The following is a 16,778-nucleotide window of genomic DNA, read 5'->3' on the forward strand; positions in this document are numbered from 1 at the left end:
TATTTCTAAATTTTATATCTTGTTGACAACCCTTATAGTGAGAGTCTCCCTTTTCTTAATTTTTATGTTTCCCTTACTAGTCCTGGCCTTGGCTTTCTTCCCAGTGTTACACCTGTTGTCTGCAAAAGACATGCCAAAAACAGTACCAGCCTACAAGTTGAGTTGCTTTCTGTAATCCAGATATTTTGTTTATAATCAGTACTGATTGTCTTATAAGATATGATTTTTATTGGTGTATAGGTTACCTTTTGGCCATTCTCCTATCACCTTCCCAGTTACCCTCTCCCCGCCCTCCCACCTCCTCCAAAAAAGCCTGAACAGAAAGGGCCAGGCCAGGCCCATCATTGAATTTTCACCAGTCTTTGAGAGTCAATGTTTCCTGCTCTTCTGTGCCTTCCCAGAAATAAAATGAAATCTGGACTCCAAGAACGGTTTGTATAGCACACTAATATCTGTTAATATGGATGCACAAAAGAGATTTGGCCTAATGTCTAGGTTTTGAGAAGGAAGCTACTATGAGCTGCTTATAAATGTTTGTGCTTTAAATAAAAAAAATCAAATGCAAACAGTTCATAAACAAACCAGAAAGTGAAAGTGGTTGACATGTTTTTACTGTCCAAATTGAGAGGCAAAGTAAACAAAATTGTGAACAGTATATAACTTTTAAAATTCTTATTTAGAGTAATCAAAGATGTCATTAACAGAAATGTCCATCAAAGACTCCATTTAAATTTCATACAACTCCAACAGATGACCTGAGTTATTGTTCCAGTGGTTAGGGTGCTAGCCTAGAATTTGAGAGACCAGAATTCAATTCTCTGCTCTGCTACAGACTTATGTGACCTTGGCACTTAGAATTTTGGTGCCTTAGTTCCCCATATGTAAAATGAGAAGTGTTTAAATATTTATTAGTCTCAATGAAATATAAAATCTGCCCCCTGCACACTCTTACCCATCAAGGTTAAGTATTCTGTCTGTTGTTCTGGGTAAGGAACGTATCTTTCTGTTATGTGATCAGCAGTTAGAGTAATCGGGCCTGATCTTGAGTGAGGTCTCTGAGCATTCCTGCAGTCCAGATATTCAATGGTTACAGTTTGTTAAAGTTCAGTTTATAAAGGGCTGATAAATGATTAATAGATGTTATAGGGTTGTTAGAGACATGAGTACTACATGATCTAGATGGTTATAAGCAACCTGTTGGACTCAACAGCACTCTATAACCATTGATTAACAATTTATTAAAGCATACATAAGTTGCCTACTGACCTTTTATAAACTACTTATAAATGGAACCTTAATATAAATAACCAGTGAGACTTTGTGCTTATAGAATAATTTATCTCTCCAAGTCCATGCTGGAGATGGAAGAAAGTTTTGATAAGACTCTTATCCTGTCCTCTTTCCCACAGTATACCCTTCGGTGTGACATGCGGCGTTCCCTATTGGCCAAGGACCTGACTAAGACTTGTGAATTCATTGTCCACTCACCAGTAAGTTGGAATATAGAGATTTTAACAACATCAACTAGCTGAGATTTTCACCTGTGCAGTTCTGTTTTGTTTAGCAAAGTTTAGAGCAAAGAAGAAAACCAAGGAAGAAGTGGGACCGCTAAGCACTGAAGATGGGGTGGAGGTTAAGGATGATCTAGGCATGGCCGAATATATAAACAATAACTTTGCCTCCGTTTTTAATGAAGCTAATGAGCTTGGGGATAGTGGTAGGATGGCTAATGGGAATGAGGATATGAACATAAAAATTACCACATCTGAGGTAGAAGCCAAACTCTGACAACATAATGGGACTAAAACAGGGGGGCTAGATAATCTCCATCCAAGAATATAAAAGGAACTAGCACATGAAATTGTAAGCTCATTTGTAAGAATTTTTAATCACTGTAAACTTGGGGGCTGTACCGTATGACTCAAGAATTACTAAAATATTTTTAAAAAAGGGAGGGAAAAGTGAACTGGGTAACTACAGGCCTGTTAGGTTGACTCAGAAAATTTTTTGAAAGAAAGTAGTTAAGGACATCAAGGTTAATGGTAATTGGGATAAAATACAACATGGCTTTACAAAAGGTAGATCATGCCAGACCAACCTGATCTCCTTTTTTGAAAAGATAACATATTTTTTTAGACACAGGAATGCAGTGGATCTAAGTTACCTAGATTTTAGTGAGGCATTTGATATGGTTCCACATGGGGAATTATTAGTTAAATTGGAAAAGATAGGGATAAATATGAAAATTGAAAGGCAATAAAGAACTGGTTAAAGGGGAGACCACAACGGGTCATACCGAAAGGTGAACTATCAGGCTGGAGGGAGATTACTAATGGAGTGCCTCAGGGAGTGGTCTTGGGAGCGGTCTTATTTAACCTTTTTATTACTGACATTGGCACAAAAAGTGGGAATGTGCTAATAAAGTTTGTGGATGGCACAAAGTTGGGAGGTATTGCCAATAGAGAGAAGGATCGGGATATCGTACAGGAAGATCTGGATGACCTTGTAAACTGGAGTAATAGAAATAGGATGAAATTTAATAGTGGAAAGTGCAAGGTCATGCATTTAGGGATTAATAAGAATTTCTGCTATAAGCTGGGGACGCATTACTTGGAAGTGACAGAGGAGAAGAACCTGGGCATATTGGTTGATCACAGGATGACTATGAGCTGTCAATGTGCTGTGGCCGTGAAAAAAGCTAATGCAGTCCTTGGATGCATCAGACTAGGTATTTCCAGTAGAGATAAGGAGGTGTTAGTCCTGTTACACAAGGCGCTGGTGAGACCTCATCTGGAATACTGTTTTCTGTTCTGGTTGTTCATGTTTAAGAAAGATGTACTCAAACTGGAACAGGTGCAGAGAAGGTCTTCTAGAATGATCTGTGGAATGGAAAACCTGCCTTATGAGAGGAGACTCAAAGAGCTTGGCTTGTTTCACCTAACCAAAAGAAGGTTGAGGGGAGATACAATTGCTGTCGATAAATACATCAGAGGGATAAATATCAAAGAGGGAGAGGAATTAAGTTTAGCGCCAATGTGGACACAAGAACTAATGGATATAAATTGGCCATCAGAAAGTTTAGACTTGAAATTAGACACCGGTTTCTAACCATCAGAAAAGTGAAGTTCTGGAATAGCCTTCCAAGGCGATCAGTTGGGGCAAAAAACCTTGCTGGCTTCAAAAATGAGCTTGATATATGTATGGAGGGGAGGGTATGATGAGACAGCTAGTTTGGCAATTGACTGATCTTTGGCTACTGGTGGTATATATACCAATGGCCTATGAAAGATGTTAGATCGGGTTGGTTGTGAGGTATTACAGAGAATTCTTTCTTGGGTGTCTGGCTGGTGAGTCTTGCCCATATGCTCAGGGTTTACCTGATCACCATATATGGGGTCGGGAAGGAATTTTCCCCCAGGGCAGTTTGGCAAAAGCTCTGGGAGTTTGTCACCTTCCTCTGTAGCATGGGGCACGGCTCACTTGCTGGTGGATTCTCTGCACCTTAAAAGTCTTTAAACCATGATTTGAGGATTTTAATAACTCAGTCATAGGTTAGAGGATTATTACAGGAGTGGGTGAATGAGGTTCTATGGCCTGCATTGTGCAGGAGGTCAGACTAGATGGTCATATTGGTCCTTCTGACCTTAGAGTCTGAGTCAGTAATATACTTAAAGATGTTTTGTTCTTCTCATCATAAGCGATAAAAATTAGTAAGTAGAACTTCTATAACGCACACAAAAAATTGCCCATCTGCAAAGATTTAATAACAAGACACTGGAGATTTTGTTCCTAAGATTTTCCTTCTTTTACAAAATGTACTATAGTACATTTAATAGTACATTATGAAGTATTATAAATAAGCTACAGTTGTCAAAATAATGAACTTTTATATATTATGCAGTATCCTTGCTTTATTTCTTATTCAGAGCACAGCACTCAGTAGTACACAGAATTCAGTAATTCACCATGAGTCTCCGTGTGAGTTAATCAGGTTCTACTGTAATACAATTCTTACTGTCAGTGCACAATATATTATTTCCCTTAACCTTATTTCGTTGGCCAGAATTTGTCAGCTGTATTTTCCCATAACTGAGAATATTTATGTATTTAATTAATTGTGGCTGACAGGTTCCCGGTTTGGTAGTTGTACACAAGAAACTGCAATGGATGCAAAGTAATGGGAAGTAAAACACAGAGTTCAGGTTGGGCCTTCTGATGCTGATACAGCACTGCACCAACTCCCAACAGTGCACAGCTGGGACCCTCATCACTGATTGGCAGACAAAAAATTCTTACGCTTGTTGTTTTAAATGGAGGCTTTGCTGAAATGTGAATGGAAGTCAGCAAAGATAAGGCACCTCATTGGGATGAGGCTGAAGAAAGGCAGGTGCTGATGATTAAAATAACAGTTAAATTGTCCCTTCTGCAAAGTGCCAGGCTGCAATTTCAGCAGCAATTCAGGTCCTTTTAAGTTACTTTAAACTTACTTTCCACTGTAAAAGCCAAACTAGGATTTTTTGAATTTTTTCCAAATTTCAATTTAAAAAAATGCATATGTAGGGCTAGATCTCAGCTGGCAAAATCAGTGTAACACTGAATTACACCATCTGGGGATCTGGCCCAGTAAGTTGAAAACAGCTACTGGGCCATAACCTGCTGCTGAAGGAGCTCTTCCTGGGCAGAGGAAGGAAGTTCAAATAGTGCAGGGAACTTCACATAGAGAAGATAAGAAAAAACAATCAATACGCTCAGGGAAGTAGAGGAAATGCATATGTAAGTTTCCCTACTCTCTCACATCTGCTTACTGGGAGAACTGTTTACTACTGGAGGACACATTGCATCAGACCTCACAAACTTAAACAAAACCTCTCCCCCTGAAATGTAAAATCAAGAGCTCTACTTTAACAGCATGCCAAGGTGTTCATTATTAAGCTATTGGTTTACTTCTTGGGTGGGTTAGAGCACTTAATCTTGTGGCTCACAACATAACATGCCCAGGGCCAGGTATCAGTAGCATAGTAATGCACATCCTGCCATGGTTTATTGCAGCAATAGCATGGATAGTTCTGGATTCCATTAATCAGAATGTCAAAATGTGTTCTTTTGTAACATTTGGTGACTTGTATTTGGTCCATATCATAATCATGCTCTTTTCTTGCAGTGTCTAATAGACTTTACATGAAATGGGCCCTAGTTCTCTAAAGATTTCAAAGTTAGAAGTTGTAACATGTTTAGGTCAGTTTCTAGCTGGTCTTGCCATTAATTGCATAGGAAAAAGGATTATTTTTGTGATTCAGTGTGTGTATATTATCATGTAAATTGTAGATACTGAATGTCCAATATCAATAGTACTTTTTCATTACATTGCAGCCTCAGAAAGGGAAGCTGATGCCAAGCCCAGTGGATTTCACAATTACACCTGAAACCTTACAGAATGTTAAAGAGGTAAATGTTTTGTTTTTAAAAAATAATGCCCTAAGTGGTAGTGAATGACTCTTATCTCTAATGTGAACTGGTGCAAGGAGTGAAATAAGTGGCTACTATTAGATTGTGCTCCACAGCTAATCATAGTTCTTCCGCTCCTTTTTTACCAGCGTTGATTCCTGACATGCTAGGCAGCAGTTTAATGGATAACAGTGCTACTTGTTCTTTTGTGTTGATGTTGCATTTGTTAAGAGTTTTCTTCAGTGATGCTTATGCATTTTGGGTTTTTTTTATATTTCTCTTTCTGGGAACAACCAAGTCAGTGGAATATAGCAGCCAACAGGTCCCATTGACTTCAGATGAGGATGTGTGCGCTCAGCACTTCTGTAAATTAGACCCCAGCACCCCACGTTGGGCACCCAGAAAATGAGGAATACACAATTAATCACCTGTGAAAAGTTTGGCTTAAGTGACTTGCCCAGCATCACACAACTACATGGTGTCAGAGGCAGGGATAGAATCCAGTTCTCCAGGGAAGCATTCAACTGCCTTAACCATGAGACTTTCCTTTCTCGTCCTGCAATTCCCTGCCTCATTCACCAAAAACATTCCAACTTCCACAAAAAAAATGAAGCAGAGGTCCTACAGACAACAGCCTCCTTCACTCACAATCCTGATTTATCCCCAGAGCACAGTCCAGCCTGTGCACCCACTGAGGCAGGGGCCTAGTGGGGAAAAAGAATGTTACCATGTAATTAAAGACTGTATCACAATGCATGTGCTCAAGGGCGCTCCATTAAGTTTGCACAGACAAGCTTCATTCTGGCATTTCCTAACTTTTGAGGGGCTGGATTTTGGAACCTTAATAATCTTTTAATGTAGGCTTTTTATGTACTTCATTAACTCTTATGCTGCTTCTTTCCACATAGGGTGGTTTTACCTAGTCTGTATTCTCTACACTTTTTTGATTAGTCATGTGACTTTTTTTTCCCACCCTACATTTAGAGAGCCTCGCTCCCAAAATTTCTCATCAAAGGTCATCTCAACTCAACTAACTGCATCATTACACAGCCACTAACTGGGGAGTTGGTGGTGGAGAATGCAGAAGCTGCAGTCAAAAGCATTGAGCTACAGTTAGTACGTGTGGAAACCTGTGGTAGGTTGTCTTATGTAAACTAAAATCTGAATATATACTACACTGGTTATCTGAATATTTATATTCTAAATTGGACATAGTACATTTGTCTAAAGCAGTAGTAGAAGTCATTTGCAGAAGTTACTTTTTGCATCTCAAAAGTATCAATTTAAAAATTACATTTGAACACCCTATCAACATTCTTAAAGTCAAAGCTCTACTGGGTAAAATAGTGTGTTTGTTTTTTGGCTAATGTCTCTTGCCTATTGGGTAATTTTCTAGTAAGATTAGTGCTACTTTTTTTCCTTCACCATAATACTTGTTTTCTCCAGGTTGTGCCGAAGGTTATGCTAGAGATGCTACAGAGATTCAGAATATTCAGATTGCTGATGGGGATGTCTGCAGAAGCTTGTCTATTCCTATATACATGGTATTCCCCAGGCTGTTCACCTGCCCTACACTGGAAACTACAAACTTCAAAGTTGGTAAGGACACAGCTAATTTTGAAATACTGGGACTTTTAGAGTCCATGTGAAACAAACTGCCGGTTTCAGTTCAGTTTCTAGTGGGCAAAGGGCCACAATACGAACTACCACTACTGGCACTAACAAGCAGCTTTTCAAGAGAAATCAAGGAGACCACCTTACCAACAGAGTTGGTCCCCTACTAGGGTTGAAGTATATTACCAGAGCAGTCTGCACTACTGTTCTCTGAATGGTACCTGTTGTGGATAAGGAGGACTCAGGCTACAGGTCTATCAGTCCACTACCTTTAGTGAATGCTAAATATACCAAACAGTTTGTCTCTTTAAAAGCCTCTGTACTATCCTTTTAGCTATAACCTTCTCCATTCCGAACTAAGTTCTCTGTCCAGCGTAAACTATCTTCTTTTGGTTTCAGAATTGGTCTTAACTAGGACTAAATTAGTTGTATCCAGAAAAATTATCTGGGGGAGGAACTGGAAAAGTAGTTTTAATGGCAAATATCTGTTTCCAGTAAGGATTAAATGTGCTGAACATTGACAGCTCTCAAGAGTAGCAGGAAATTGAGAGGGTAAAATGCTGAAAAGTGATGCTTTCCCTCCATTATCCCTTTCTGTCATCACTGACACTCCCACCATTCTCCCAGTAACTCAGGCTTGGAAGTTGGGGGTTATCTAAGACTCCTCTCTACTGACTCTTAGAGCCAGGCCATATCCAAATCTTCCATAATTTGCCAAGTTCCAGCTGCTTCTTCAATGCACACAACAAAAACTCCTCTCCCCTCCTTAATATTAGTCACCTCCCTCCTTCCTAACACCTACATCAAACTTCCCACGTAAAGACATTCAAAACATTGCTGCTAAAATCATCTTAATGATCCATAGTTCTAACTTGGTTTGCTTCTTTTGAATCTATCCCCTAGCTCACTTCTCCTTCTCCACAACATTACATTCAAGCTTCCTGTCCTTGTGTTTAGGACTCTCCACACCTTAGCTCCTTCCTGCTTATCTACTTTTGTATTTCAGTGTCACCCCCAATTACATCTCCTCCACTCCACCAACTTTGATCATCCATTTTTGTGCTTCTCCCACCAACACTTTGCTCCCTTATATGTACAATGTCCTCCTCCAAACAAATCCATAAAACCACTACCCTAAACACTTTCAAATTCCTCCTCAAGATCTACTTCTACCATGATGCAAACAATAAATTACTAGCTAATATTAGCTAGACAGGTGGCTACCACCAGTGCAATTAATATACTTTTTTAAGAAAAGACTTAATCTGAAAATTGTTCTCATACCTACTTTTTATAACTGCATTTTCTTATTACTGTTATTTGCATCCCCACTCATCCACTTGTTAGTTTGACCCAGTTGTTTGCATCTTGTTTCTGTTTAGATAAGATTTTTGGGGCAGGGACCACCTCTTCTATGATTGTAGAGTGCCTTCAACAATGGAGCATTGATATAATTGGGTCCTCTGGACACAACTAACAAAAATGAGAAATAGTTAAAATGGAATTCCTGTGGCAGTGATTCAGAATCCAGGTTAAATTGTGTTGTTCAAAATAGCTCTTTTCCCACCACATTCCAGAAAGTGTGGCTTTTGTGGGTCACAATTGGAGTAGTGCCTGCCTTGGAAGTCTGGTACTGATATTTTGAGAGAAGGAGACAGTTCTCTTCTTATATAATATGAGAGAGAGATTTATAAAGACGCAAATGAGAATTAGGCACCCAATTTTGCCTTCTGAAATCACCCCCACTGTGTGTATATAATCATGCATGTATATTTTAATCTGGTGTTTAAGATCTGTTCTCTACATATTCACATGTGGCCTTTTCTCCTCTGTCAAATCTTTTATGGAGCTACTTACATGCTGACAGATCATCCAAGGCAATTTTACAGTGCTCTGTTACTTTCTACAGTGTTGAATCATCTAGCAACAGATAATTCCAGAACATTAATAACAGCTTAAAAGATTTATCTCAGGTGAAGGCAGCTGAGAGCAGGAGCTACAGAGTTATCCTTGTTTATACTGTAAAATTTGAGTTAATACCGGCGATCTCTTTTCCTCTAGAGTTCGAAGTTAACATTGTTGTCCTCCTGCACGATGATCACCTTATCACAGAGAATTTCCCACTGAAGCTCTGCAGGGTGTGAATGTTCAGAGGAGCATCATTAATGGAGGAACAAAGAAATTCTTCAGCTATCAAATGGAAATTCAAATAATATCTTCAAACTTTATTTTAATTGAAGGACTAAACATTTGCTCATCCCATTATTGACTTCTATGTGGGAAGGGAGTGCAGTTTTCTGTAACTCCTACCAAACCCTTTGTCTGTCTTCTGATATTAATGAATGCACTTTTCTGCCGAAACTCCTACCAAGTGTCTCTTGAATTGAACAGCCAGACCTCCCTCTCTATTTTTTTCTTAAGAACCCTTAAGGGATTTTTTTTGCACATTCCTGTCATGTGCACAACACACAGTGAGTTTCTATGATTAATTCATAATTTAAAACTGTGCTAACTCTTTAAATGTTTCCTTTATAAGGATTCTTATATCTAAACAACTAACAGGCCCTGCTATGTATTGGTCCTTGAAGGAGACTGTGAAACTTGATGTTTCCTAAGCATTATCATCATATGGATGCTGGGAGACCTGATGTTCAGGAAATGTTCTGAAATCTTTGAATGGTGCTACAGAATTGCAACACAGTGTTATAGTATCAGCACCCCACAAAGAATATGAAGTAAAAGTAAACTAAGTATGTTTCATTTAGATTGGGAAGTGAATCTGTTAATCAGGGGAACCACCTCAGAACCAAAGCTTCTTACTATAACAAAGTTGATACAGCTATCACATTGTAGTTAGCTTGGTCATTTACTTGCATAAGCTCTACTGCAATAAGAGGACCAAGCTGTCAAAAGAGGTTTCAGCTTGCATTTGTGCCAGAACTCTTGCTCTTGATTACCCATTCCATGTTAATTTCTCTTCCTTCTACCACTGAGTCCTTTACCTACAATCTAGTTTCGATGTGAAAATGTGATCCTTACTTTGCTCTTGTGGCAACAACAGCATCTGATGAAAACTGCTGTCCATATGCTTGGCTGCTGCATTGTAGACTAGCTCCTTTCTTGCAAGGTAGAATACTTTGCTAAAGACTGCATAAACATTTATATTTTGGCCACCTAGTTAACCTTTTTGCCTGCACAATGGCATTATATGAGTAATTTTAACTTTATGAGCCAGTTACTAGCTGCTTTCTTCATTAGAAGGTTTAGTTGACATTTGCTGAACATGTCAGACATAACTGTGTTAGGAGGCTTGAGGAAGGGGAAATGTGCCAGGCAGAAAAGAAAAAACATTTTACTATTTGCTGATAAAAGCTCTCCATTGCTTTTTTTAGTTAGCTCATCTTTTATTGGGTAGACATGCGTAAACTGGCACAGCAAAAAATAAACCAGGAGATCATCTTCTTTTGGGACAATTGTGGGGGGTGAAGAGTTGTGTTTTTGATGTTAGGGAAAGCATGTATAGAGGCAAAGTGTGCTTTTTCTGAATGTAAATGTGCAAATGAAACCATCGGGGGGAGGGGCACTGCAGAACAAGAAGAGCAGGTGCCTAAAACGTTAACTCAATCTTGAAGTAAAGACTCTTGACAAAACACATCTACTTCTGGCTTTATCCCTCCCTTCATCCAACAGAAAAATACTAAATTTTCCAGCTAGATCAGCGTTTTCCATATTTTAGGAATAAACACCTGAAGTTCTAAAAATCTAGTTTAACAATTTACAAGCATCAGCACAACACTTTAGCATTAAATAATTACAAAATCCTATCCATAGCCACTGAAGAAACAATGTTTGCATGTGATCTGGAAATAGTATCATAGGATCATTTGGAGGGAAATGAAGTCTATGGCTCTCAGAGGCAGGATGATACTAGACTGCTAGCTGTTGGCCAGTACCAAAATGGCCATGTGAATTTACAGAGATCTTTTGTCAGCATTTAATGAACATCCAATGGAAACAATGTATAAATAACACCACTATGAATCCTGCATTTAGTTTTTTCCCCACTATATTGAATTAGGGATTGGTGGAAGCTCAAAAGCTCATCTCTATTTAAATTTTTCATAGTCTCTTTTTGCCACTACAAAGGGGCTTGAGGCTTTTTGGCCGACTAATCTTTACCACGTTGATGACGCTGTTCATCTAGACTCAAATGTTAGCAGAACTGGTCAAATTCCAATGCTCGACTCAAAATTGGACCTGCTACAGAATTAGTTTCTTTACTTCTAGCATCATTAAAACTGGAAAGTCAGAAGCATCCAGGAAAGGCTGTGATGTCTTGACTTTTTCTAAGCCCTCAATCGTCTATTAATTCAAAGCTCTTCAGCAGTATCCCATAGGTTAAATTTGAAAATGCCCAAAAATGTCTGATCTCACCAAGACGACTATGATCTAGACCTTAAGTCATAACCTTAATACTGAATAACTTTAAACAAGTTTCTTTATTTCACATTGTTAGGTGAGTAGCATTAAATCACAATCTAACTAGTTTTATTATTCTTTGCTAAATTTTGTTGAACATAATCAGTTTTCTAGACCATGGTGACCATAAGTCTTCATCCATGGAGTTTTGTCCTGCTCATTTCAGGAGAGGTGCCTAGTGCTTGCAGTGAATTAATTTTTCGTCCATACAACAGCTTGCTAACAAAGTTAAATTACACACTGAGAAGCAATTGGAAGCAAAAAGATTAATTGAATTTGGTGTCTGATGTCCTGAACTTAATGTTGTTTTGGAATGGGAGAAAGTAGGCCTTTGTTTTAGTAGGTGAACAGAACTCGTACTTGATAATTTTGTTGAAATCAAGAGCATAAATATATTTATTCTGAACGTGATCAACTTTCTAAAGGGCAGGAAGGGTAGAGAGTTGCCATTGCTCTAACTAGTAGAGCAGTTGAGGTCACTTCCTACTTTTTTTTTTTTTTTTTGTGGTTTGTTAGACACTGAAGGAGGATCACTGCAGGTTCAAATGCATTCTGGTAGTGCGGGCACCCTGGTGCAACGCAGTTGTTACTGAGCCCACTGGCCTGGAGTTGATGCTTCCAGTGTTCTTCCTGTGCTTGATGGCCATTGTCAGATAGTTTAAGAGTTGATAAAGAATGGAGAATGCCGTCAAGACTTGGGAAGATTGAACATAGACCTCCTTGGGCCTAGCTGTGTGTATTCAAAAAGTTGACAAATTGTCATAAGGTTCCTTGAAATAACTAAAGGGATTTTGCTAGATTTTTAGATAGGAGAAGGCTTTGAGTTCAGGTCTGAAAACTTATCTGAATTTTGAAGCAGTTTAAACATTTGAAGTGAGCTACTGATGGTGATCATTCAAATTCCCCATTTAAAGCTGGAAATTATATATTGAGTAGCTTTTTCCCTTTCAGATCTGTGGACTAGTCTATACTGGGGACATACATCCACAAAGGTACATTGCTCATGGATGTGAAAAATCCACAGCCCAGAGTGACATAATTAAGCTGATCTAACCTCGACTATAGACAGCACTAAGTCGATGGCAGAATTCTCCCATCAACCTACCCACGGTCTCTCAGGGAGGTAGATTACCTACACCAACAGGAGAACCTTTCCTGTCAGCATAGGTAGCATCTTCACTGAAGCACTAGTGCAGTGCAGCTGCACTGCTGTATCGTTTCAAGTGCAGACGAGCTCTGTGTATCTAGGTCTGCCACACTTTTTTCTAAGAGCAGGAAAATCTCTAACTGTACTAGTTAAAAAGCTCATGCTAAAAGGGATGGGATCTGTAATCAGCAATCCAGCCTCAAAAATTCTTTGGACTGTAGCAAGGGAAAGAGTCAATAGTAAATGTTTAGTGCATGTCAACACCCACCTAGCTCTTTGATGCTGGTTTTTGCAATTTCCACATAGGATGGTCTTTTATCTAGGTGATGTCTTAAAGTAAGCAAGACTCAGGAACTAGCATTGAGCAGTTTTCAAAGTTAAACTGAAGGCAACAAATAAAATACATCATTAAAATGTTTTCCTATACTTCACAGGTACCTGTGGATTATAAGTATCAATGAATAATTCTCTTTTAGAGTTCTGAAGTTTCAGGGACTTGTGTGTACTCAGTATAAGGTAAGAATAGAAGAACCAAATTCTGCTCTCTTACACTGTGTAAAGTCTATAACTGAACTGCTTTACTATGGATTTTCACTGTAACAGAACGGAAGCTTGGCTGCATTATAGTGCAGTGTGAGCTCTGTTATAGTTAAGACTAGTTTTCTGTTTAAAGCATAAGTGCTCTAAAATCTGTGGGAGGAGAGGGGTCGGACACTGGGCAGGGAGTCTGGGGGAAGAATTGGGGTGGGGTGTCTGTCTTATCTTTCCCTTGAATGTATATGTCAGGATCTGGGTATATCACAGGGTCTCCAGCATTGAGGAGAAGAAAAAACACACATGTGACATGAACAGAGCAGTCCACATGTATCAGAGCTGTTCATCCCCATGAGATACTCTGTGTCAGCTGAAAACATCTCATTTAGATGAATGGACCCTATCATCCCTCTTTGAGCCTGCTATGGATAAGTCCCTCCTTCCATTTTTCTCTTTCATTTCCTACAGTATTATAGTGGAGTGCCAGCTCTGCTATAGAGGAGGTTAGGCTGCCCTTTCTCTCTGATGGATGACTCTGATCTAAATCTGCATGCTTACAGCGATTGCCTTGAAATTTGCTATGCCTCATGGGAGTGGATGTTTGAGAGTCAAAGATGGGTCGCTAGAGCAAGGAGTGAGCACCAGAATGGCTTAGAATTACCACTATTTCCTACCAGCAAACACTCTATTTAATAATAATAAAAAAAAAAAACCCCTAGGAAATTAAATAGCCAATACCAAAACCCTGAGTTAAGGGTGCCTGAGGGTAGCTTATGACCTTTCCAAACCTTGAGTTCAACAAAATTCACACTTGAAAACCAGGAAATACAGAGCTGAGATCCCCACCCCCACAACCTTAACTCTGCCCTCTGAGACATGCCTTGCAAAACCCATAACACAAGCTCGCACTCTGCCTATTCACTGTAATGGGGACAGCTGCTCTGTGCACCTTCCCTAAGCTTGAACACTGAACCTAGTCCCATGACAGAATATCACCCTTGTAAAATTTATCAACTACTTCACCCCCTTTTCTAACCCCCTTCACACATGCACACAGGATACTACCTAAATCTATATTTTCCCCTGCCTATCATTAAATCCACAGACTGCTTTCATATCCCCTCACTTCTGACAATACCCAGACCGAGACCACCCTAGTGCCTTGTAACTGACAACCTACACAATTCTGTATTGAAATGATGCAGACTGGAACCTCAAGGTACACATGCACCACATTCCTTTGATTTCTCACATGTGTGGGGATTTAGACCCAGGTCTCTTCATATCCTAATCACAGCTCTGTGATGCTCCTCAAACTAATCCCCAGATCTCCTCCTATCTCAAACACACCTCTGCTAACCTGCCCCATCTACCACCTGTCAATACAGCTGTACCTAACAGTGAATAAAGCTGAAGTGCATGCAGATCATTCCCAGTGGCTCTTGCCAATTCCAGGGCAGTAGGGTTAAAGTTGTGTGGGTGTTTACCTTCACACTCTAGTTCCTGGCTTTCAGAAGTTTTGTTTGGTTAGCTCATATCTTTCCAGAATGTGGCGTTATCACGGGGCAAGTTTAAATCTGTGTTAATGAAGTGTGTTTGCCATTTACTGGTCTTTAACCACCTGTGCTAAGATTTACTCTTACTCTGAAAACTGCAGTTCCAAACAATCTGGTTTTTCTCTCCCCCCCTCTCCACAGACCCTAAAAATAATGGTGCTGTGAATTCAAAGTTCTGTTCAGCTCAGGGTCATGTGCACTCTTGTGTACAATGGAACCAAATTCCACAGCACTGTTGTATTTTTGCACTCATGTGAAATACCCTTCATCCACATTCCCTCCACACACCCACACTAGTGGGGCTCCTACTTGAAAATGTGCATTGGTGTAAAAGTTTGACAGTTATGTTAAACTGTGATTATATTCAAGGACGGAGTTCTTATATACTCCAGGTGACCTGCTGCTCCTGTAATAGTGCTTACTCAGCTGGCCAGCCTCAGAACTTATTTGTTCTCTCTTCCCTTCCTGAAGTGGGCCAAAGAAACAGGGAAGCTGTAGTAGTCAACTTGAGCAGGTCCTTCCCCCTTCCCTCCCAGCTTCTGCAGTAGCACAGCTCTGGAGGCAGCTCAGCTGAGCAGCTCATAGGCTTCTAGCTTCCCTCCCTGGTTGCAAGCTGAACTCCAGCTCTGGTCCCTGAAGAGTAGTGCTTATTAACTTCCCCTTGTGAGGAAAGCTGGAGAGCAAGAGGTTGCTGTAGCCATCTCCTTCCAGGACAGGGAGATAGAAAATAGAGAGCACCTGACTGCAGAGAAATGGCAGACTTCCCCAGCAACGTTGTTGAACTGTGTGGCCTCTTTGGAAAATGCCACATCCACACTGATAAATTGCATGGGACCCTGGCTAAACTGAAGGAGAAGTTTCAATCACTGAGAGGTATGAACCTGAAGCAGTGATGCCTGCATTTCTGATAAGTTCAGTTCATGTTTTCAAGGTTTTCTCTGCAACCAGAAGAACTGGAAACAGCTGGGTTTCTTTTGTTTTGTTTTTTGTTCTGGACTACAATTCTGCACCAAGGGATAAAGTCTGCTGCAGCAGAACTGCAGAATACGAGGTCTTTTCTGTAGTGAACTCTTACATACTATTGTGACAAGTGCGTTTTAAAAAATGTATGAATGAATATACTTGTCTGTCAGTCTCTGAGGGGCTGCACTCCTGTCTATGCCCAACCAGGGGAGCCCTGCAACATTTTTGAGGGTGGAGGGAGGGTGCTGAGGGCTATTGAACCAAACTGTAAATCCTGTATATAATGGAAAACACTTCAAGCCAGGGAGTGCAGCAGCACCTCCTACACCTGCCTATTTCCTGCACCTATGCAGCCACCATTGTATTCAGTTTTAGAATAGTCCTTTTTTGCCTCTGTGTGGCTTTTGGGTAGTTGCTGAGTGTGCAGGGGCCTTCGGATTGAGGAGCTGACGTGTGGGTTGCAGGGTATAGGGAGAACAACAGGGGAGAGGTGCTGGCAACACACCCTCACCAACTATTCCTTCAATTAACATTGGTCCCTCCACGCACAAACCCCTGCCCTCCCTGCGCAATAATACCACTGCCTCTCCATAGCACTCACCTCTTCTTCATCAATGGCTCCTTTCTCTTACTTTGCTTCTAGTGCTGGATGAGTCTGAGCTGGGATGGAGGCAGCTGGGAGTTTCATTCCCATCCCTAAGCCAGGGGAGCAGCAGGAAGCCTCTTACATGCAAAGGAGAGGTGCTGAGGAGCAGGGTGGGTCACTCCTGGAGTGCTCCTGAACCTTTAAGGAGGCATTGGCAGAGGGGAGATTGGGGGGGGGGAAGAGAGCTTTGCCTGCTCCATGGGATGAGGAAGGATGGGAAGCCTCAATAGCAGGTGTAGCAGCTCCAGTTGGCTGATGGGTTTTCCTTCTAAACCTGTAGAAGGATCTGAAAGCTCACAATATTGGCAGCCCTGCATATTTACACAAATTGGCATACACAGAAAAACCCAGCATTTTTTTCCCTTCATTCTCCGATGACAGAATTGGCAGGATA

The 16,778-nt window shown here is 40.3% G+C and overlaps 1 protein-coding gene across 2 annotated transcripts in view; it reads left to right on the forward strand.

Annotated features, from left to right (window-relative positions):
- Positions 1–15,429, forward strand: part of VPS26C (VPS26 endosomal protein sorting factor C) — a 41,572-nt gene extending 26,143 nt beyond the window's left edge. Inside the window, exons 4-8 of one of the 2 annotated variants that reach the window (XM_067545283.1) lie at positions 1,410–1,490; positions 5,371–5,445; positions 6,430–6,580; positions 6,892–7,044; positions 8,969–9,062. In XM_067545283.1, coding sequence (XP_067401384.1) covers positions 1,410–1,490; positions 5,371–5,445; positions 6,430–6,580; positions 6,892–7,044; positions 8,969–9,018 — 510 coding nt within the window. In that variant the 3' untranslated portion in view covers positions 9,019–9,062. Of the gene's footprint in view, positions 1–1,409; positions 1,491–5,370; positions 5,446–6,429; positions 6,581–6,891; positions 7,045–8,968; positions 9,063–9,120 lie in introns of those variants that run through there. The other variant, XM_067545281.1, reaches the window with a different exon arrangement.
- The last annotated feature ends 1,349 nt before the right edge of the window (positions 15,430–16,778 follow it).

Source organism: Emydura macquarii, unplaced genomic scaffold (assembly GCF_026122565.2).
Source record: "Emydura macquarii macquarii isolate MOO-44397 ecotype Brisbane River unplaced genomic scaffold, CSIRO-AGI_Emac_v2 contig_1043, whole genome shotgun sequence".
NCBI classification, from domain to species: Eukaryota; Metazoa; Chordata; order Testudines; family Chelidae; genus Emydura; species Emydura macquarii.